At 30.9% G+C, this 18,692-nt stretch overlaps 1 protein-coding gene across 2 annotated transcripts in view; it reads left to right on the top strand.

Annotated features, from left to right (window-relative positions):
- LOC119838620 (CUB domain-containing protein 2) overlaps nucleotides 1-18,692 on the top strand; it is a 62,083-nt gene that overhangs the window by 3,984 nt on the left and 39,407 nt on the right. For both annotated transcript variants that reach the window (XM_038364649.1, XM_038364641.1), the window contains exons 2-3: nucleotides 7,536-7,591; nucleotides 8,192-8,287. In XM_038364649.1, the coding sequence (XP_038220577.1) occupies nucleotides 8,200-8,287 (88 nt within the window). In that variant the 5' untranslated portion in view covers nucleotides 7,536-7,591; nucleotides 8,192-8,199. The remainder of the gene's footprint in view (nucleotides 1-7,535; nucleotides 7,592-8,191; nucleotides 8,288-18,692) is intronic.

Below are 18,692 nucleotides of genomic sequence, written 5' to 3'. Positions count from 1 at the left end.
CAGATTCGAAATTCAAATGTAATATTTTTTTATAATTAAGTGTAACAGTATTTATGGCCAGACTAAGTATATGTAATATTGCTGTTTAATATACTTTCGTCAAATAAAGATAAAAAGATAGCTTATTGATCTATACTAATATTGGAAATCTATTCATAATAAGCTAATTACAGTTTTAATACAGTTAGTAATTATATTTTATACTTATTATATAATAAAACTTTGTTTAAATGATATATTGTTGTGATGTTGGAATTGAATTTGTGTTATCTTTATTTTCCTACAAAAGAATAACGCTGCAATATTTCTGTACATACTTTCACGATTGTTTAAAGACAATTCTGTGCCTACACAGTACTTGTACTGTGATAACAACAATGCATTTGTTTGTGATTTCATACATGCAAGATTACTATGAATGCTATTACGTTAGATAGAGACTATTTCGCTGTTTTAATCTACTTTTCAAACGATGTTCCTCAAAACGACGGTTAGATCTAAGTCGCAACGTATGTTTATTTTTGCTAGGAACCATTGTTCAATTTTATTGAATGCGTTGCGCATTTTATACATAGCTTGTATTGTATTGTATCATTTAGTGTAGTTACAGTTTTCTAATGGTGAAAGAATTTTTTAAATCGGTCTCGGGATTTTGAGTGATTAATGTTACAAATATACAAAGTGTTAACAGTTTAATAGTATCATAAAATTCTAACATACAAAAATATATGTTTTCTCTTCATGAAGTTAGTTTATTTAAAGTTACTATATTTTTTTACTTTTTATTTGGTGCACATTAAAGTTTTTTTGTTTGTTCGTTTGTTAGTGTAGATATTATATAAATGTAGAAAAGACTCACGTTCTACGTATGTTCACCATCAATGGTAGGTATAAATTTACTGGAATTTTCAAGTTGTAAGTTTTATACTCTATACTGTCATCTTTATATAGAGTTATATAACCTTTTGCTTTGTGGAAACAACTAAAATTAGATGTCTTTCCTTAAATAATATGAAAATTCTTCATTTCTAATAAAAACATTTGCTTTCAAATAGTACATTTAAGAAAACCTTCATTAGCAAATAAATGTATTTTGATGCATGCTATATTTCCAGCACAAACGGTTCTCAATCATCAAAATGATTTGGAGACAGATAATTTTATTTCGTAATTGCGGCTTTTTGTATTTCATCCTTAATCCCTACCATATTAATGTATAGATGTTGAAGTAACTCTGTCTATCCGTCTGTCTGTCTCTTCTTCACGTTCAAACCAACCAACCGATATGGATAAAATTAGATACAAACATAGTTTGTGAGTCGAGAAACGACAGGATTGTTTTTATCTCGGATATCCCACGGGTACATAAACAATACGGGTAAAACCGCAGGACAGTCATTTTCTTTCACTACGCGGCCAAAGCCGGACCGAAAGCTAGTATTATATAAAGTATCAATAGAGATTTTCATCAAAAGCACAATGTTGCTATTGAAAACTGGTATGATTGTTGGAAAGAAAAAGTTCCTAGCGACCACACTCTATAGTCTATGCAGTACTATACCGAGCAAAGACAATAGAGCCACTTGCGCCCTTCGCATTTACTGTCCGTGTTTATGGCAAGTTATCTATGACAGCTCATACCTTTGTAGTTTTCACTAAATGGCGAAGCAAAGAGTATAAAATACAGGTGGAGAAGGTTCTTTTAAAAAATATAAATGTGGTAAAAAAAAACTAAAAAAAATGAAGTAGAAGAAACGATGAAGTGATAGATTCTACTAAATCGATGTTTGGCAGAGTATACGAAAAAAAATTATTTAATTTTGGCGATCCTAATCAGGGTAATAAGATAAACTTATGAAGTTATTGTATGCTCACCGATCCTTGAAAAGTTGAAATTAAATCTGTCCCTTTAAAGTGCCCGTTAAAATTGGTTTTAGTTAAAACGCATTTTTCCCATTTAGAACTTGTTGTTATTAAATGCCTTTGTTTGAGCTATTTGTAAACACATAGTCAAATATGGAATATTAGTTAAATTATATTGTAAAAGTCGATTAATACATTCCCGAATTTTACAATATACGACCGGAAAAAAAATATAATGTGCAAAATATTTTAGATACATACATATGCATCAAAGTACGAATTAAGGGGAAGACACAAATTTAGACGTACATTTGTAAAAATGTATATTTTCATTTTCATAGCACCACTATATAACATCGTAATACATACATTACTCGCATTCAAAATAATGCCTCCTTCTGGTGTCTACGTCTGTTGTCTATTATTCTTGGAAAATTCACACAAATCCCTCCTATTGGCCAATAAAGGAAAAACGTGACAAAAATTTGAATCTGTCCCTTAAAACGGAGGAATAGTATGAAGTAGCTTAATGTTATGATAATAGGAGGTTGTAAGTGACAATTATCTACCCAAAAAAAATGATTGTAATGAAAAATTTTTTGAGTGTATGCGGTACACATTACACATAACTAAAAACAAAAACAATTGATAGTTGGTTCTTTTAGTGTTACAAATTGAAAAAAAAAAACCAAATCAAACATAAAAGAGAAACGTTCTGGAACGACGAACAACTTTCTCTATTTACAAATGAACGTAGTCGTAAGTTAAAAAGGAAGGTTGCAATTATACTTATAGTTGCGGTGCTTCTTCACCTGTCAAGTATCATGCGAGTACCTAATTAAAGTTGGCTTGTTCAGATTTTATAAAAGAAAAAGGCGGTAAAACTTTCAAGATGAGAGGTGTATGTAGGTTTTTAAGCTTGGAATTGCGTTTATTTTTTAATTTTTTTATGCAGGGCCATGACTTTATTCATAAGAATGAATGAGGTTTAATTAGATATATTTTGAATTTTTTGTTGACAAATATTCAAACAATTGGAATAAGATATGGAAATATATATATAGTATATTACTACTGTTATAAGACGAATTACAAATTTTGTTTTCTGATTTGATTTTTGTGTTATTTTGTATAAACTATGAATTCCAACTACAAATTCCCGAAAAAGTAACTATTTAGTGATGTTGTTAGGTGTAGGTACAACGATCACTTTGTTCATAGATGTTCACATACCTATAAAATATTTTATAACATTTTTTTTTTGTCACATATAATCCAATTGTAATGTTTGTAATACGATATACTGTCGTCTGCATACAAATTGTATATGAAATTATAAGCTTATACAACACTTAGTTGAGAGTCAATTAAAAAAGCTAATGCGATCTCAAAGTTGGTGTTATTCAATTTATGTTAGGAGTTCCCGCGGAAGTTTCTAATGAAATTCCATCTGATACTTTGCGTCTGAATAAGGTTTGATTAAAGCCTTATTAAGGAGGTTGATATTGCGTTTTTCATTAGATTAAAGCCGTTTCCATTAGTTAGCTTATCAATTTAGGAACGCTATGAAAAACCAAATGAACAAAATGTACCAAATGTAGTTGGATCATAATGAAACATGTTGCGTATTCCAATTTAAACACAACGTCTCACCGTCTTCCATGCAAAGGAACGCTGGTCACTCTGCCAGTCTATTTTGTGTAGAGATTCCTGATGGAGATGTAAATATATACAGTTACGAAAACACGCTTTAATGATAGAAAGAACTAAATTGTCTCGCTACTTGTATAAGATACAGAGTATAAATATGGAAATTATTTAATTTTGGTGATACTAAACAGGATAAAAAGATAAATTCAAGACATTGTATTTTCGCCGTTCTTTAGCAGTCGTACAAAATTTTAATTAAAGTATATTAAGTTCCCAACATAAGCAACATATAATCATATTGAAGCCAAAACATAGGTTGTTTTATTTCATTTATTTCTATTCGAAATTTCAAATATTTTATACGCTAATATCACGTCGATCTGTTGATCTGTAGCAAAGTTAATGAAGGTCAAATTTGCGTCTACATCTCCGCAAATAGTAAATGAAATATCAAACGCTTTGAGTTGAATAAACTCGTTATTTAACTGAGCTTTGTGTCAGCAGTAGTTACTATTTATCAGCAACTGTATTAAATGTAACATGTTTTAGAAAACTGTATATACATACGTTTAAGTTTTTTTATTTATCAACTGACTTGAAATAAAAGAGCAGGTTTTCAATTCAACTGTACTTTTTGTGTTTGATGTTTCAAAACTTTCGACTGCATTTACGGATTTTTATGATTTTTTATTTATTTGAAAAGCTGATGCCCCCCATGTGGGAGTATTATTCCTAAATTAAAAATCAATCCTCCCTCCCTATTAAAATTTGCTCTAGTCATGACAAATGTCAGACAGCGTGGTATTAAAAAGGATAACTATCCATCTTGATGCTTACCGCTGATTTTTAGTAGCCCCTTGATGTAGTGCCTGTCAAAAGAATGAAAAATAAATTAAACATAATATTTTTTTTATTATATACTTAAATGATATTAGAGAAGATATATCACACACGTATCTTTATATGTGCCAAGCCTAATTTTCATTTTAATAGTACAAAATGTTTTTCGGTCAAATTTGTCAAAATTTTATTTTATGGTTTAACTCGTATGTTGCTGGCATTTCTCTGGTATTTTTGAGTACCTATAGAGTATATGGTGATACTTCAACTACTTGTGATTGTAACAAGACGTATATAAAGTATGAGGTATTATCTTAGTGTTTATAAACTTATTAATATTGAAAAATGGAAGTTTCCATAAGTGAAATAAACAGTAAATTTTGTAAATAAATATTCTTATTTGAAAAAGTTTAATGAAAGTACAATTAGATAATATAAATTTCTTGAGAACTTGGTTTCTTTAATCTTGAAAGTATTACTCGTATGTACGAGTGTATGTACCTGTGTGTGTGTACACACAGAGCAATATATTAAGGGCTTTGTTGTTATATATTGGAGATTGAAATTTAATGAACCTTTTCCTAAGAGGATATCTACGCTGTACTTGAATCGTTGGCGGTCTGTTGTATAACATTATACGTGATTGACATTAATCATCTTTGAGCTGACTCGATGTTAAAATAAGGTACTTACAGAATATAAAACTTACTTAAACAATATCGCCTTCAAATTAAGTGGGATATAAATAGGACTACATGGGAGGCACCAGCTTTCAAATAAAAAAGAATCTTAAAATCACTTTACTCAGTTAAAAGTTCTCATAACTTTTAACTGAGTAAAGTGATTTTAACTGAGTAAATTGATAGTAACAAACACAAAAAAGTGTCTAATTGATAACATCCGTCTTTTTTGAAGTCAGTAATAGTATATGGTGGTCGATTCTTGACCTACCCAATATGCACTCAAAATTTCATAAAAATTGGTACAGCCGTTTCGGATGAGTTAGGTTAAAACAGTGACGCGATTTTACATATTAGTTATTTATAAATATATTGTCGTGTATGCTAAGCTACATGCAATTTAATTCTACTCTCTCTAAAAAAAAAAGTGGGGGTAAAAATCAATAAAATCCATGTAGGTGGCGATGACCTGTTTTCTTGCAGTAAATTGTCTAAATTATTGCTCGATTCCTAGTAGAGTCGAGTATCTTACTGCGAGGCACTTTGGGACACGATTTGGTCTGTTCGCTTGCGTTTAACCATTTCAATTTGAATAATATATTTATGGTAATAAAAGGTTGCATTCGATGAAAAAGCAGCGCCTAAAAAGGGCTAACAAATGAGTTAATTTTTTTAAAACAATAAATATGCAAGGATATCTTAGTGTAAAAAAAGTATCATCATCAAACACATAAATTTCTTGACCTAGATATTATGAATAAAAATACTATATTAAACCTCAGTGTGATATTTAGATAGATATCAAGACCACATTAACTGTGATATATAATATATTGTATGTATATTTAGTGTAATATATTTATTACCTACTACCTACCTACAAAGGGAACTGAATCTACCTAGCAATGACATTTAGTCTCTAGTCAACAACTAGTCTACTTATAAATCGACCTCAGTATTTGAATTCATTCTATTCTTTAGTGTATAATGTGCCTAAGGGAATACATCTCACGATCTAATACGTATCGATTGCGGCCTTCTTTTAAGGCCATTTCAATTTTAAAAATTTGTGTCAAGTGAATTCAATTGTGCCTTGCCATTGATCTTCTTCAAATATATAAATACAACATTTTCTTCTACCTAATTCTACATCTAATTTTACATTCATTATTGTATCGAGCTGTAATGCTATGGAAGTAAAGTTTATGGAACGCGTTATTTCAGGTTTACTAGTATCAAAATATAATGAACGAAATTGGAATTCTACATTTGAAATGTGAATTTTGAATTCTAAACAAATATATTCTTTAGCCGTATACTATAATTAATTTAAAATATTGACAAAAATATTAAAAACAATACCTTAATACGCTACGCCAATAAACAGTCACTATTTGATAATTTTTTTTTTATTAATTATAACTGTATTTAATATAATGGCGATTCTTCGTATCAATTATCAGGCCAAGGTTTGGTTTTACTGAATATTCTATTTACTAATACATAAATTAAGTAACGCTGTTTATGTATGCACTTATGCAGTTTTAATCTATTAGTTCAAGGTGTTTGTAGTTGACATAGTTTTTATTATCTAATAAAAAGTACTACAAAAAATGTATGTTAAAGAAAAATGTTGACCTTGGCAAAGTCTGACTTTGTTGATAAATTCAAGACAAAAGCGCTTTTTTCACATTCTATAAGCGAACATGTATTGTCGTAGCGTCGTAGCCTCGTAGCAAGAGCTACGTAATATTTACAAATCAATGAACTGATAAATTCTGTCAGATATTTGTCGAATCCGTCGAATCACCGTGTATTTTCCCAGCATTTTGTTCTACGGTTTCCTTGTTTTTACGGAGCTGGAATTTTGTGAGTTTCTTACAACTTCAACGAAAAAAGTCTCCCATATGCAGCCTGTATATAGAAGATTTTTTCATCGACGATAAACATAATGTTTAAAATCTTAAGACATTTAATGCTCTAGAGTAAAATTCTTTATCGGATGAGAATCAATTATTTTGACGGTAAAATAAATTGTGTTTAGATTTAAAATAAATAATTTTACCAATAAAAAAAATTATCTTGTCTGCATATTAAAATTACCGCTTTAAACTAAATAGTACACTGTCTATACGGTACAATACTTTTTTACAATTTTTGTCTATCTGCCTGTTTGTTCCAGCTAATCGGCTGGATCAATTTTGATGGAACATTTATACATAAGGCAGATAAGGAATAGCTTATCCTATTTATATTCCGAGGGATTTCAAGGAAAATACCATTTACGTGGGTGAATCCATGAATTATATATAAGATAAGCTAGATGTTATCCTCCCTTGCTCTAATGTGAAATAATATCTACAGGGGTTGCTTGGAAAGAAAGGATCGAAAAAATCTTTGTTTCAGTTTCTATAAGAGCCTAGAATATTTTTGATAAATGCATTTTAGTTTTATGTCGTCTTTTTTACCAACTAATAGACTAACCACAAAATATATTTCCAGGTGATCTGCGATTGACAGTGCACGGCCGCGCCACGACTACACATGCTGACGATATGGTGAGTGTTACAAATATTGATAACAATATTATATTATCAGTCTATATCGACGGAGATTCAGCGTGTTTTTCCCTCTCTTTTCTTGCCTTCTGCAGTGTTTGTTTCATTTGCCACTTTCATATAATATAATTAATGAATTAATTTCAAATTGGGAGAACGTCCTTTGGTTGCGTAAATATAAAATCAAGCAAATAACCAAAGCTCTAGGCAATATCTCGATTTCTTATAACAGCGCCATCTAGCAACAAATTTAGTACGTATAAAAGAATTACAGATGGCGCTTAAACTAAAATATTGATTAAATTAGTTCTTTAAGTTGCCGCTAGATGTCCCTTATGAAGTTAACTGATTTATTATTCGCGTTGGTAGTAGAATGATGTTTTCTAAAAGACCGACTTTTTTTGTTATTTGTTACTTGTATCTGAATGTCATTAATTGTAATTATGTAATGTATTTAATTGTAATTGTGTCATATATATTATTTATAAATTTAAGTGAGATGTTATATAATGTAAAAATTGATAGTTAATAATTCATGTTGTTGGTGTAAAACCGTTTTTAATTATAATTATTATAAATTTAAAAATAATTTGTTCTCAGGATACAGTATGGCCGCGGCACATTGGCTCAACTCGCTCGGATGCCTATCGCTGTCGCTGCTATGTCTTCTCGCTACTACCCTTCAAGTCACAAGCGGTAAGTCATTTGTATTAAAATGTTGACGTATAAGTTCATTTTTCAAGAATCGGAAGCGATTCAGTGTTCTCAAAAAAAAAAAAAAAAGTTACAAAGAGACCAACACATTTTTTATAAATTCTTAGGAGAAGCGAAGTTAAGAATTAATTCATTCTTTAAATATCTTAATTAATTTAATTAAAAAAAGTGAATTAATAAGGTATTTACCTTAATTTAAACAAGTTAAATAAAGGAAATGTCGACTTTTGATTTATACTAAAACTGGAACTTGAGCAATTGTTACGTTTAGTTTATTTTTTACTTTTCAAAAGTGTCTGCGCAGTCATATTACTGATACCATTATATAAAATGTTCTTGGAAATAAGCCATAGAAAATAACGACGTGTTCAGGAGGCTTTATGCGTGTATAATATTTGAGAACACCTAGCTGTAGAGTACCTCTTATATAAATATCAAAATGTCTTATCAGAATATAAAAAGTCATAACACATTAGCTTACTAGCTTTTAGTTCCCTCCTCATATGAGGTATCTGGTAAAGTGATCACGCCAGACCACATCTACATTTTTGATTTTGTAATAGTATTGAATATGGCCGACAATTCATATTTTTTCATCCATTCCCTTATTTGTATCTAACGAATTAAACTTTATACCAATGGGAACCTAATCAATCAATAATTTTGTGAAAAATATCCTTTATACAAATACCTAAGCGTATTTAGAAATGAAACATATTTATTTAATTTCTCCCATACAATTCATAGCAGTAAGCAACAAATCAGGATGTAAATAAAATTAAATACGTAATGCATGTCTAAGTAATTTTCGTTATTGTTTTAATTACGCTATCACTAACTACTACAAGTTATGATTAGCCCAATCGCTATAATAATTAACGAATTGTATTGAAAATAATTCATAAAATTTATAACAGAAGCGATTCCAAAATCCACATATATATCTATAATAATTATGAAAATATCTTAGCTACTCATCGATTAGCCTGTAAGCATATACGACATAAATATATAGAACCTTCAAATTAGCTATAGAAACCTTCCTTGGGACCTTATATCCTTTGGGACGAGCAACTGTCCTTGTCTTTCTCGTTACAAGGAAGCTTGCCCATCTTTTTCTATCGCAGGCTCGATCGATAGGGGCTCAGATTATAAATTCGAAGACGCCGTGATGATTTTACGTGTTGTTTTACGATTCTGCGTAGGTTATGTTATTCAGGTTTGATATAAACAAAATTGAATAATGAAAAATAACATAAAATACATTTTATGCGTTTTTAGTATTATATGGCGGTATTTTTATGTTTTGTTCATAGGCAGAATAACGTTACATAAACATTTACAGCCATTAAAATGACTATTAAAATAGATTATTTTTTAATAAGTAACTAGGAACGAGTAAATTAAAAAATCTCCCGTGTGGTCATTATGGTCTAGCTCTAACAATTTGAAGGTGTTACAGTTTTTGGTTCAAAATAATTATTCGAATTTAAATATAGTTATAATGGCCTAATGGGTATGGTACTTTTTATAATTGGTAGAGCGGGCAACTGAGCTAGTGGTTCGCCTGATGGTTAGCGATCACTACAGCCCATGAATATTTGTAGAGTTAGGGCCGCTGTTAATTCGTTGTCCGATTTTAGGGGTAAGGGATGAGGAAAGGATTGATGACGGCAGTAAAGAGTAAGAGAATAGACCGGGAAAGGTGATGAAAAAGATACCGACCTCCGGCTCCTCCACTGTATGAAACACAGTAGCATGCTACTATATAAAAAATCGAGTCAAATCGCAATCGAATAACCTGTTTAAAATGTTATAATTATACTTAATTTGTATAATAATGTACTTATGCCTTTTATTAGTATAAGTGAGCAACTTTCCAGGGTATTTTAAAATTTATACGCTAAACTGTGTGTAATGGGTGTGTAATAGTAAATGATGACGTGTTAAACTTCTTAGATTCTCCCTGGAATGCTTGAAAAATTCTGAAGTTTTAGCCGTGATAGGAATACAATTTTAATTTTATTTATCAGATCATTTATATAGGCTGTCCTGCTTTCTTTCTTTAGGTACTTTCTACTGTTGAAAATTAGCCTATATCGAAGATAATGTTTTAATACTATACTAATACCGCCAACCCGCAGTTGGCCAGCGTGGTGGATTATGGCCTGAACCCTCTTAGGAGGCCTGCGTACCAGCAGTTGGAACATTGTATTTGATTTAGGTATTCGAAATAACGCGCATAATGTTTGAGATACAGATGATAGAAGAACAGACGGACAGACGTTTAGATATAGAACCTTAAAAAGTGCCATATTTCCAATCGGCTCCAGGTGGCCAAAGTCCGCGTTAAGCCACTGTTTTATCATTTTTTATGTCGGGAAAATTCGGGTGAAGCCGGGGCTAACGACAAGTGAAATATAAAGGCTTAGTCATATAATGTTGTTAGACTCTTGTACGACGGTAAACTCTCTGAGGGATTATTGATGGCTTTAGTTCCTATGGATTAAATAGCGGCCATTATACAATAATCCATCATAGACAATGTTTTCTTTTAATTCTGTCATATATGTGCTTATTATGTAGATATGTTGTAATAGTAAGGTATGAATATTAGAAATGAGACAAAAATATAGACGTAGAGACATAAAATTTGCATAATAATATCTACATTCTAAGTAATAAGAAAGATTCTTGTAATTTAAATTACATTTCTTTCTGTTCTGTTCTGATTCTACAAAAGACTTGTATTCACTGAAGATATTTAGCGTAACTAGAAATTTTCTCCTAGCGTTTTATACAAAGGGACAAACATTAGAGCGTCCTTTGGTATTATTAAATCCTCGACGCTCAGTTTTTACAATTTCTGCGTTGCTTAATAATGATTATAGTCATAATAACTATTGTATCATTTTGTACCTTCAGGTTTGCTGATTCATTTTGCTTCATTGCTGTTTATATCAATCGTATTTAGCAAACATTATTAGTTAATTTGGAGACAAAGTTGATAATTAAAATGATGATAATGAACATCAACTTTGGAGAAAGCAATAGGAAACAATTCTTCATTACGTGAGTGTCCATAATAATATAACCACAGGGATTCCCCTGTCTAGGAGTCTTGCTATCGAAATTGATTCAATCTTAATTTTGTATTCAATTTGATAGTGATTTTGATTCATTTGATTTACTCGGTACCATCGAACAATAAGATGGCGCCTACCAGAGCTTTGTTTGTTTTGACCTAAATAATAAAATTATTCAAACATTATCCAATGAGTTAGGTTTATTTTGCTCTAAAAGTACTCGATTGTTTTCATCCTTAAAAATGATAACATCTTTTGAAGATAAGTAAAATGGTATAACAGTTGCTGATTTAGCATGGGGAAATCTTGGGGACCATATCTGTTTTAAGCTGATGTTGATACGTGCATAAAATATAAACAAGGAAATAGGTGAGTGTGGTAAAAGATTTTTTTTTTAAATATTTGGAAATAAGATATAATGTAATTTTATTTTTTAGTTTTATAGCATTGAAATGCTTTATGAATGAGAAATTTTCGGTCCCTCAGCCATGCCCATGAAACCGAAAGAGTAGAAGAAATTTGATTACTGAGGTGGGATCACGAGAGGCCGAGAAGCTAGGCGATGCTACAGTTTGGCAAAAAGACGCGGGTTTAAATTTCGACTCGTGATCGAATTTTTTCTATTCTTTCGAAATTTTTCTTCTTTTTTCTTTTTTGTTTCTATCCTAGTTTTAACTAATCCGTCACAGAAAGCATTAGAAAATAATGCAGTATATACAGTATAGCAGCAATAAGCAAACTTGTAGAATATCAATGAAACTTTGTTTATTGGTATGTTTGTCCGTCAATTACGCTGAATATGAAATTTGGTATACCGAAAGGATATGAGGTGACGATTAAATGCTTCCTTGGAATAAAACAGGAATCATGAGATCCGGCCGGAGCCGGGACGGGCGTCTATTAGAACATATTTTTCTAAAGCTTTAAACTTTAAACAACCATTACAAAAATGCGATACGTTAATACGATATCAACGAAATGGCAAGTTAACAAACTGTATATTTCTGCCTAAAATTTCTACAAGCTAACGAATTCTACGAGAACTACATACCCGCTGTGTATCGCGTTTATAATCTGTATTTTGATATTAGAGCTATCTGAAATGAGGTTATTTGCTTACAAATTCCCTGGCACTTGTCAAAAGCGCTGATGTGCAGAAAAATTTATATTCACCTTGAGAAATTTTTCACACTTAGGTTATGAAGCGTGCGATTTGAAATTTAAATTTCCATCTTCATACTAAAGCGCTGTGTAAATTTTATACTAACAAGTGACGAAACAAGGTGAAATATGATTTTTAAATGTGTGGAAACTGGAAAATGAGCTCTATATATAAATTGATAAAATACAGAAATGCACGTACGCGGTACCTCAGTCCTTTTTTCGATTTGTGATTAGAAATTCAGTGTATACCTATATGGTAAAACAAATATGATGATGAATGTGATATATGAGTCTGTCTCGATTAGCGAGTAAAAAATTGTTTGTATAAAAAAATATTTTCTGCATCATTAATTTATTACGGTTTTTATGCTAAGTTTTCTCATGTTATGCATAATTACATACATTTTAACGTAGAGCCGTCTTCAAGTGTTGTATACATGATGCTACAAATTTGTTGCGATACAAAAAAAATATTAAAATAAGTCTCAACATTCATAGTAACTGTAGTAATAGTAGAAATTGTATATATTTCTACCAAATGATTCTTCAATCGACATAGAAATTTAATAGTGATTTATTTTTCGATTACGATTATTAAATTTTTAGTTAATCGCGAATTCTTATTGCTGAGCATAATACGTACGTGTGCAATGTGTATGTGTGCGTGTGGACCTGTGTACAGATAGAGCCGAACGAGCCCGATGTTTCGTTAAAGAGTGTTGGAAATGTGTGCGTGCGTGATATTAACTCCTGTAGTCTCCTTTATAGCAAAAATGTACCTATAATTATACGTAGTTACCTTTCTCGCAAGTCTCGACACAGGTGAAGCTATTAATCCATCCCATAGCTTTCGATATTGAATTACTATCCGTGAGATGAACAATTAATGAGGACACGTGATAAATTAAGCCTTGCACGGTTATTAGTACAATTTGCTAGTGTAATGTTGAGTGTCATTTGGTGTAATTATATAATTAACGCGCGTGTTGATCCGAACGTTTCACACGTGTGACGGAATATGTACTCGTTGTATTAGTTTGTCGATTTTCTGAATTAGTTTGTGTTTAAGTACGTATTTTAGATTTTTTATATTTAAGTGAAGTAACTGTAGATCACATAAATATTTTTAACAATAACTAAACCGCCGTCAAATTCTTAGAATTAGACTTAATTTAAATGTGACCACAAGGTAGGTTACCTCATAAAAATACAGTCGAATTGATAGCCTAATTTTTTCGAAGTCGGTTGAAAAAGACACTGTTTAATAAACGGTAAACATAACAAAATTAGTAACGATTGCAGACTTCAGAACAGCTAAAAATACTGACATAAATGGGTACATTTATGTATTACGATAAATATGTAGGTATACATATTTATCTAATTTTAAAATCTCCGTTTTTATCAGAATAATTAATTTTTTATGTCCTCTTTTTTGTCAATGGTTTATAAAAATATCAATTTTAAATATAATAATGTGTTATATAATAAATGTGTTATATAAATTCGCCTCAATCCCATAGTATCATGGGTTGGGCGTTTTGTTGACAATATTTTAAATTGAGATAGTAAAATACCTACTGTATTATACATACTGTATATATTCGCTGTAGGTTTTTCATTTTCAAAGGCGGATATTACTACTATGATACGGATATTACACTATGATTTATTTTGGATCATAGATCTACGATCTACTCCTTCTGGTAGTACCCGAGTATTCGGGTACTACCAGAAGGAGACATCCAGTCTTTTGGAAATCTTACGTGAGGTCAGATCTAACACGCAGAGAGCTTTAGAGTTTTAATGTGTTGATAGTAACCTTCGCAGACTGCTCACGTTTGTTCTATATAAAGACTAGCTGCACCCGGCAAACGCTGTTCTGCCTTACTCTTATCGTTTAGTGATATGAAAAATAGATGTTAGCCGATTCTCAGACCTACACAATATGCTTACCAAATTTCAGAGGAATCGGTCAAGCCGTTTCGGAGGAGTATAGAGACTAACATTGTGACACGAGAATTTTATATATAAGATACAGCCCTGGGCAAACCGTAACAATCAGTACAGATAGTAAAGTATGGGTTCCAAGAAAAGTAATATAATAATATAATTAAATGTATACATAAAATTGCAATAGGTTTATCTAATGGAAACTCGAAATCGGTCTCGACCGCTTCATCCCGGATTATCCGGAATTGCTCGGGATACACGGAACTATTGCGGATAAAATCTTTAGACCACTTAAACAATATTTCGTCTTATTTGCGTTTTGTTGACAATATTTTAAATTGAGATAATAAAATACCTACTGTATTATACATACTGTATATATTCGCTGTAGTTTTTTCATTTTCAAAGGCGGATATTACACTATGATTTATTTTGGATCATAGATCTACGAATAAATTTTATATCATAATGTTATATAGAGACATGATTAATTTTTTCATTAAATTGTATCATTTTGTCAATTAAAATGGATTAAACATAAAATTCCTTCCTGTCTATATATCAAATTTCATCAAAGTAAAAAAAAAGATTCGTACTGATAATGAAAAAAGATGTTGTCTAATTACGTCTAACATCGTCATTTGGTACTTGTAAGTAGATAAGGAAAGAAGAAACTGTTCTATACATTCCACGAAAGTTATTTACATGACTCGGCTAATTACGAGATTGGGACATAAGGGTATAAATGGTAGTTGAAATTTTAGAATTTCAGAATACATCTCATATGATAAAAGACGTACATTATTTTATCCTTTTTGATATAATTAGGTGTAAATTTATATATTTCTATTAATTATATTGTCTATGTCTGTGTTGTCTGTAGTGTGTCTGTACCTTTAGGAAAAAATCTACTATACTAAACGACGGCTCATAAAATTTTCGTTTTTAATTTTACATCATCAACATTTTTTTATGTCATATCAAAGATAATATACCTATATAATATAATGGACATACCGTGATACTGAGCTGGTGGTTCGCCCGATAAGGAGTAAAGGATAAGAATTAGTAATAGTAATTAAATAGTAAAGGGAAAGGATTGACGATGGGAATAAAGGAATGCACTGGGAAGGGTATGGAAAAGGTAAACGGCCTCCGGCTCTCCCCCTCACCTCAGTAGCATGCTACCATTTCACCCCGATCTTCTATTGGGGTACGGTACCTTCCCCGATGAATGCTGGCCCAATTCGTGCCGAAGCATGCTCAACTTCCATATTCAAAATACATCAAAAACAGTCAGAATAGCTCTCTGTGTCCAAATCATATGTTTCATGGAAGTTTCCATCGGGCTGCCCCAGATTCACCTGTGGTACAAATATTATAGCACATGTCACTCATTTAAGATACAGCGTTTAAATAATTTTTTAAATCGGTGCATTAGTTTTTGTGTGAAAAATAACAAACATATATATATATAGCAACTAAAATGATTTCTATATAGCAACTGAAATAATTTCTCTTTTACTTGTACATATCGTAGTCGGTAGGTATGTCGTATTAAAAGCATCTGAAACAATTAGTATGCGATGTACTTAGGAGTTAAAAGACAGAATACGTAATCCCCAAAAGGATGGGATTATGGGACATTGCTTTCAAGATATGTCCCTCAAAAGTTCCGCTTACTAAAACAAATTAACATAAGGTTTCGTTGATTTTCTGTATATGTACTATAGTGTTATTTAATCTGTATATATATATATATATATATATATATATATATATATATATATATATATATATATATATATATATATATATATGTTTATGGTGACTTATGTATTATAACAGATAACAAAATACTTTACTAGTATTATGGTATAAAGCTTTTAATTTGATTATGTGATTATAACCAATCTTATTCTCCAGCAGTAAAGTCCTGTATTCAGTAAGATACATATTAAAATATAACGAAAAAGCAGATTTATTGACCCTCGATAATTCTTTTGTCAATTATCATCTAAAAGCATAGGCTGTATTAATACAATTACAATTTAATGCGGATTTATAACTAAGTACTTACTTCAATTTGGCCGACCTCTGGAAAAGCTTTCGAAAATACCATTTTGAGGTTATTAAATACTTACCAAGTCGTAACATTGCGGTCAGTGACCCTGACTAGTTCCTGAGGGATCGAAATCAATTCTATTTCTAATATCCACTAGCTTTCGGAAAAAACTGGCAGTCTGGCGTTTTCATCGCATAATTCTCATTCTCGTATTTATATACGGAATAAAACTTCCAATGATCATCCTCAGGTTTTAAACTAACTACCTAACTAACTAACTAACTCTGCACTAAATTACAACAAAATCGGTTCAGTGTTTTAGGTATGAAGAATAGACAGACAGATAGACTGAATTACTTTCGTATTTTTAATATTAGTAGAGCTTATAATGCATGAAATATCCCTGGATATTGGTTTATTCATTGTAAAAAAGTAATAACACTCTTTTAGTATCACGCCGTACACAGTGCTCACATTAAGTAAAGCCAAGTACGTATACAAAACACGAATAGACATAGGTATTTCCTATATCCCATTTTGCTATCAATGGGAGCGATCAAGCATCCGCCCGCCCTACAGCCTCCGACTGGGAGCATTCAGTATGATCTCAGTATTTCCCTGTAACGCACGTACACTACGCCATACGCGCGCGCAGTCGTTTCTGAATAATAGTTTTTTATGTGTTTTTAAACGTTATTAGTGAAGTGCCCAGTGTTATTTGTTAGCTTGTATTCAGAATTGTTAATAAGTCGGGTACATCGTTAATTGTAACATACTTTATTAAACTACGATAAGATTTTATTATATTTATCACGTTAAAGGTAAAGACTACCTTTAGTTTTGTTTGAAATAAAAGTAAAAATACTATTCATTTGTCTTCATTATTAAGCATATAAATATTTATTTGAAAAGAGCTCTAGCTTCTATTATATTTCTCTTCTAAATAAGCGTTTTAAGTTTAGGTTGATATTTAAACATACACAGGTTCTTATTGTATAAGAATGAATGAAAAGAATTAAACAAAAATAAGCGCCCCTTAAGTTTATAATAAAATACACGAAGTTGAATTAATTACTACACTTCAGTAGATTTAATATTCCCATCTACATAATTCTTTTCAATATTACAAGATCACTTGATTACCATCTAATAACTTCGTATAAGCGTATATTAGGAGGTCAAGCTGGTTAGTGTCATCAGCATGAAGATAATATGCAAGACAGATTTAAATCTGAGATGTAGGCTACATTTTAAGATACTCGAAATCTATTCAAAAGTATTGTATGTTCAATTTTGAATATGGTGAATCAACGACGATTGTAATTTGTTATTTATTATATTTATTACAAATGGTTTATAGTTTATCTTGGTCTATATATTATTTAAAAATATGTACGTAGTTTAATAAGAGTAATTGCTGTTAATTAAAAAGCCTATCTATATAGATAATGAAACTTCGATGAGATGTGTAGCGCATTTTTTATTGAATGCATGATGCCATTTAATAGATTAACTCGGAAAATACAAAGTTAAGCCTTTAAACTTGTTGGAGTTGTTTTGAAGCTAAAATTTGTTGTAAAGTGGGGGAAATACAAAACGTGTCACTATAATTTCGAGAACTTTGCTTCAGTTTTCCTTTGTGGAAGTTTTGTCTCAAATGCGCACTTAAGTTTGACAGTTTTTGCTTTCAGTGTTGCCATTTGCGTGGATTCTTTAGTTTGCTTATTTATTCACAATATGCTAGCTGACCCAGCAAATGCTGTGCACAAATCTTACGCTAATTATTTACATAGGCATAGATGTTAGGCGATTCGGTCTGCACATAGAATTTCATGTGAATGGGCCCAACCGTTTTAGAGGAGTAACTAACATTGTGACACGATAATTTTATATACATAGAGAGATATAATATATTATATACCGAATAGAAATCTATTTATAATCGATGAATTGATTAGATTTAGAAACAAGTCACCCAAATACAAATATAATCAAGTACCCAAATTAAATAATATAAAAGCTATTATTATTATTATATTTAAATCGCGTTTAAAATCCGTTAAAAAGTTTTTAATTTCTAAATGTATAATACTCGCGTAAAATCAAACACAAGAAAATA

This window comes from Zerene cesonia, chromosome 3 (genome assembly GCF_012273895.1).
Source record: "Zerene cesonia ecotype Mississippi chromosome 3, Zerene_cesonia_1.1, whole genome shotgun sequence".
Taxonomy (NCBI): Eukaryota; Metazoa; Arthropoda; class Insecta; order Lepidoptera; family Pieridae; genus Zerene; species Zerene cesonia.
Note: the sequence above shows the minus strand (reverse complement) of the source record. Positions and strands in the feature narration are given on the sequence as shown.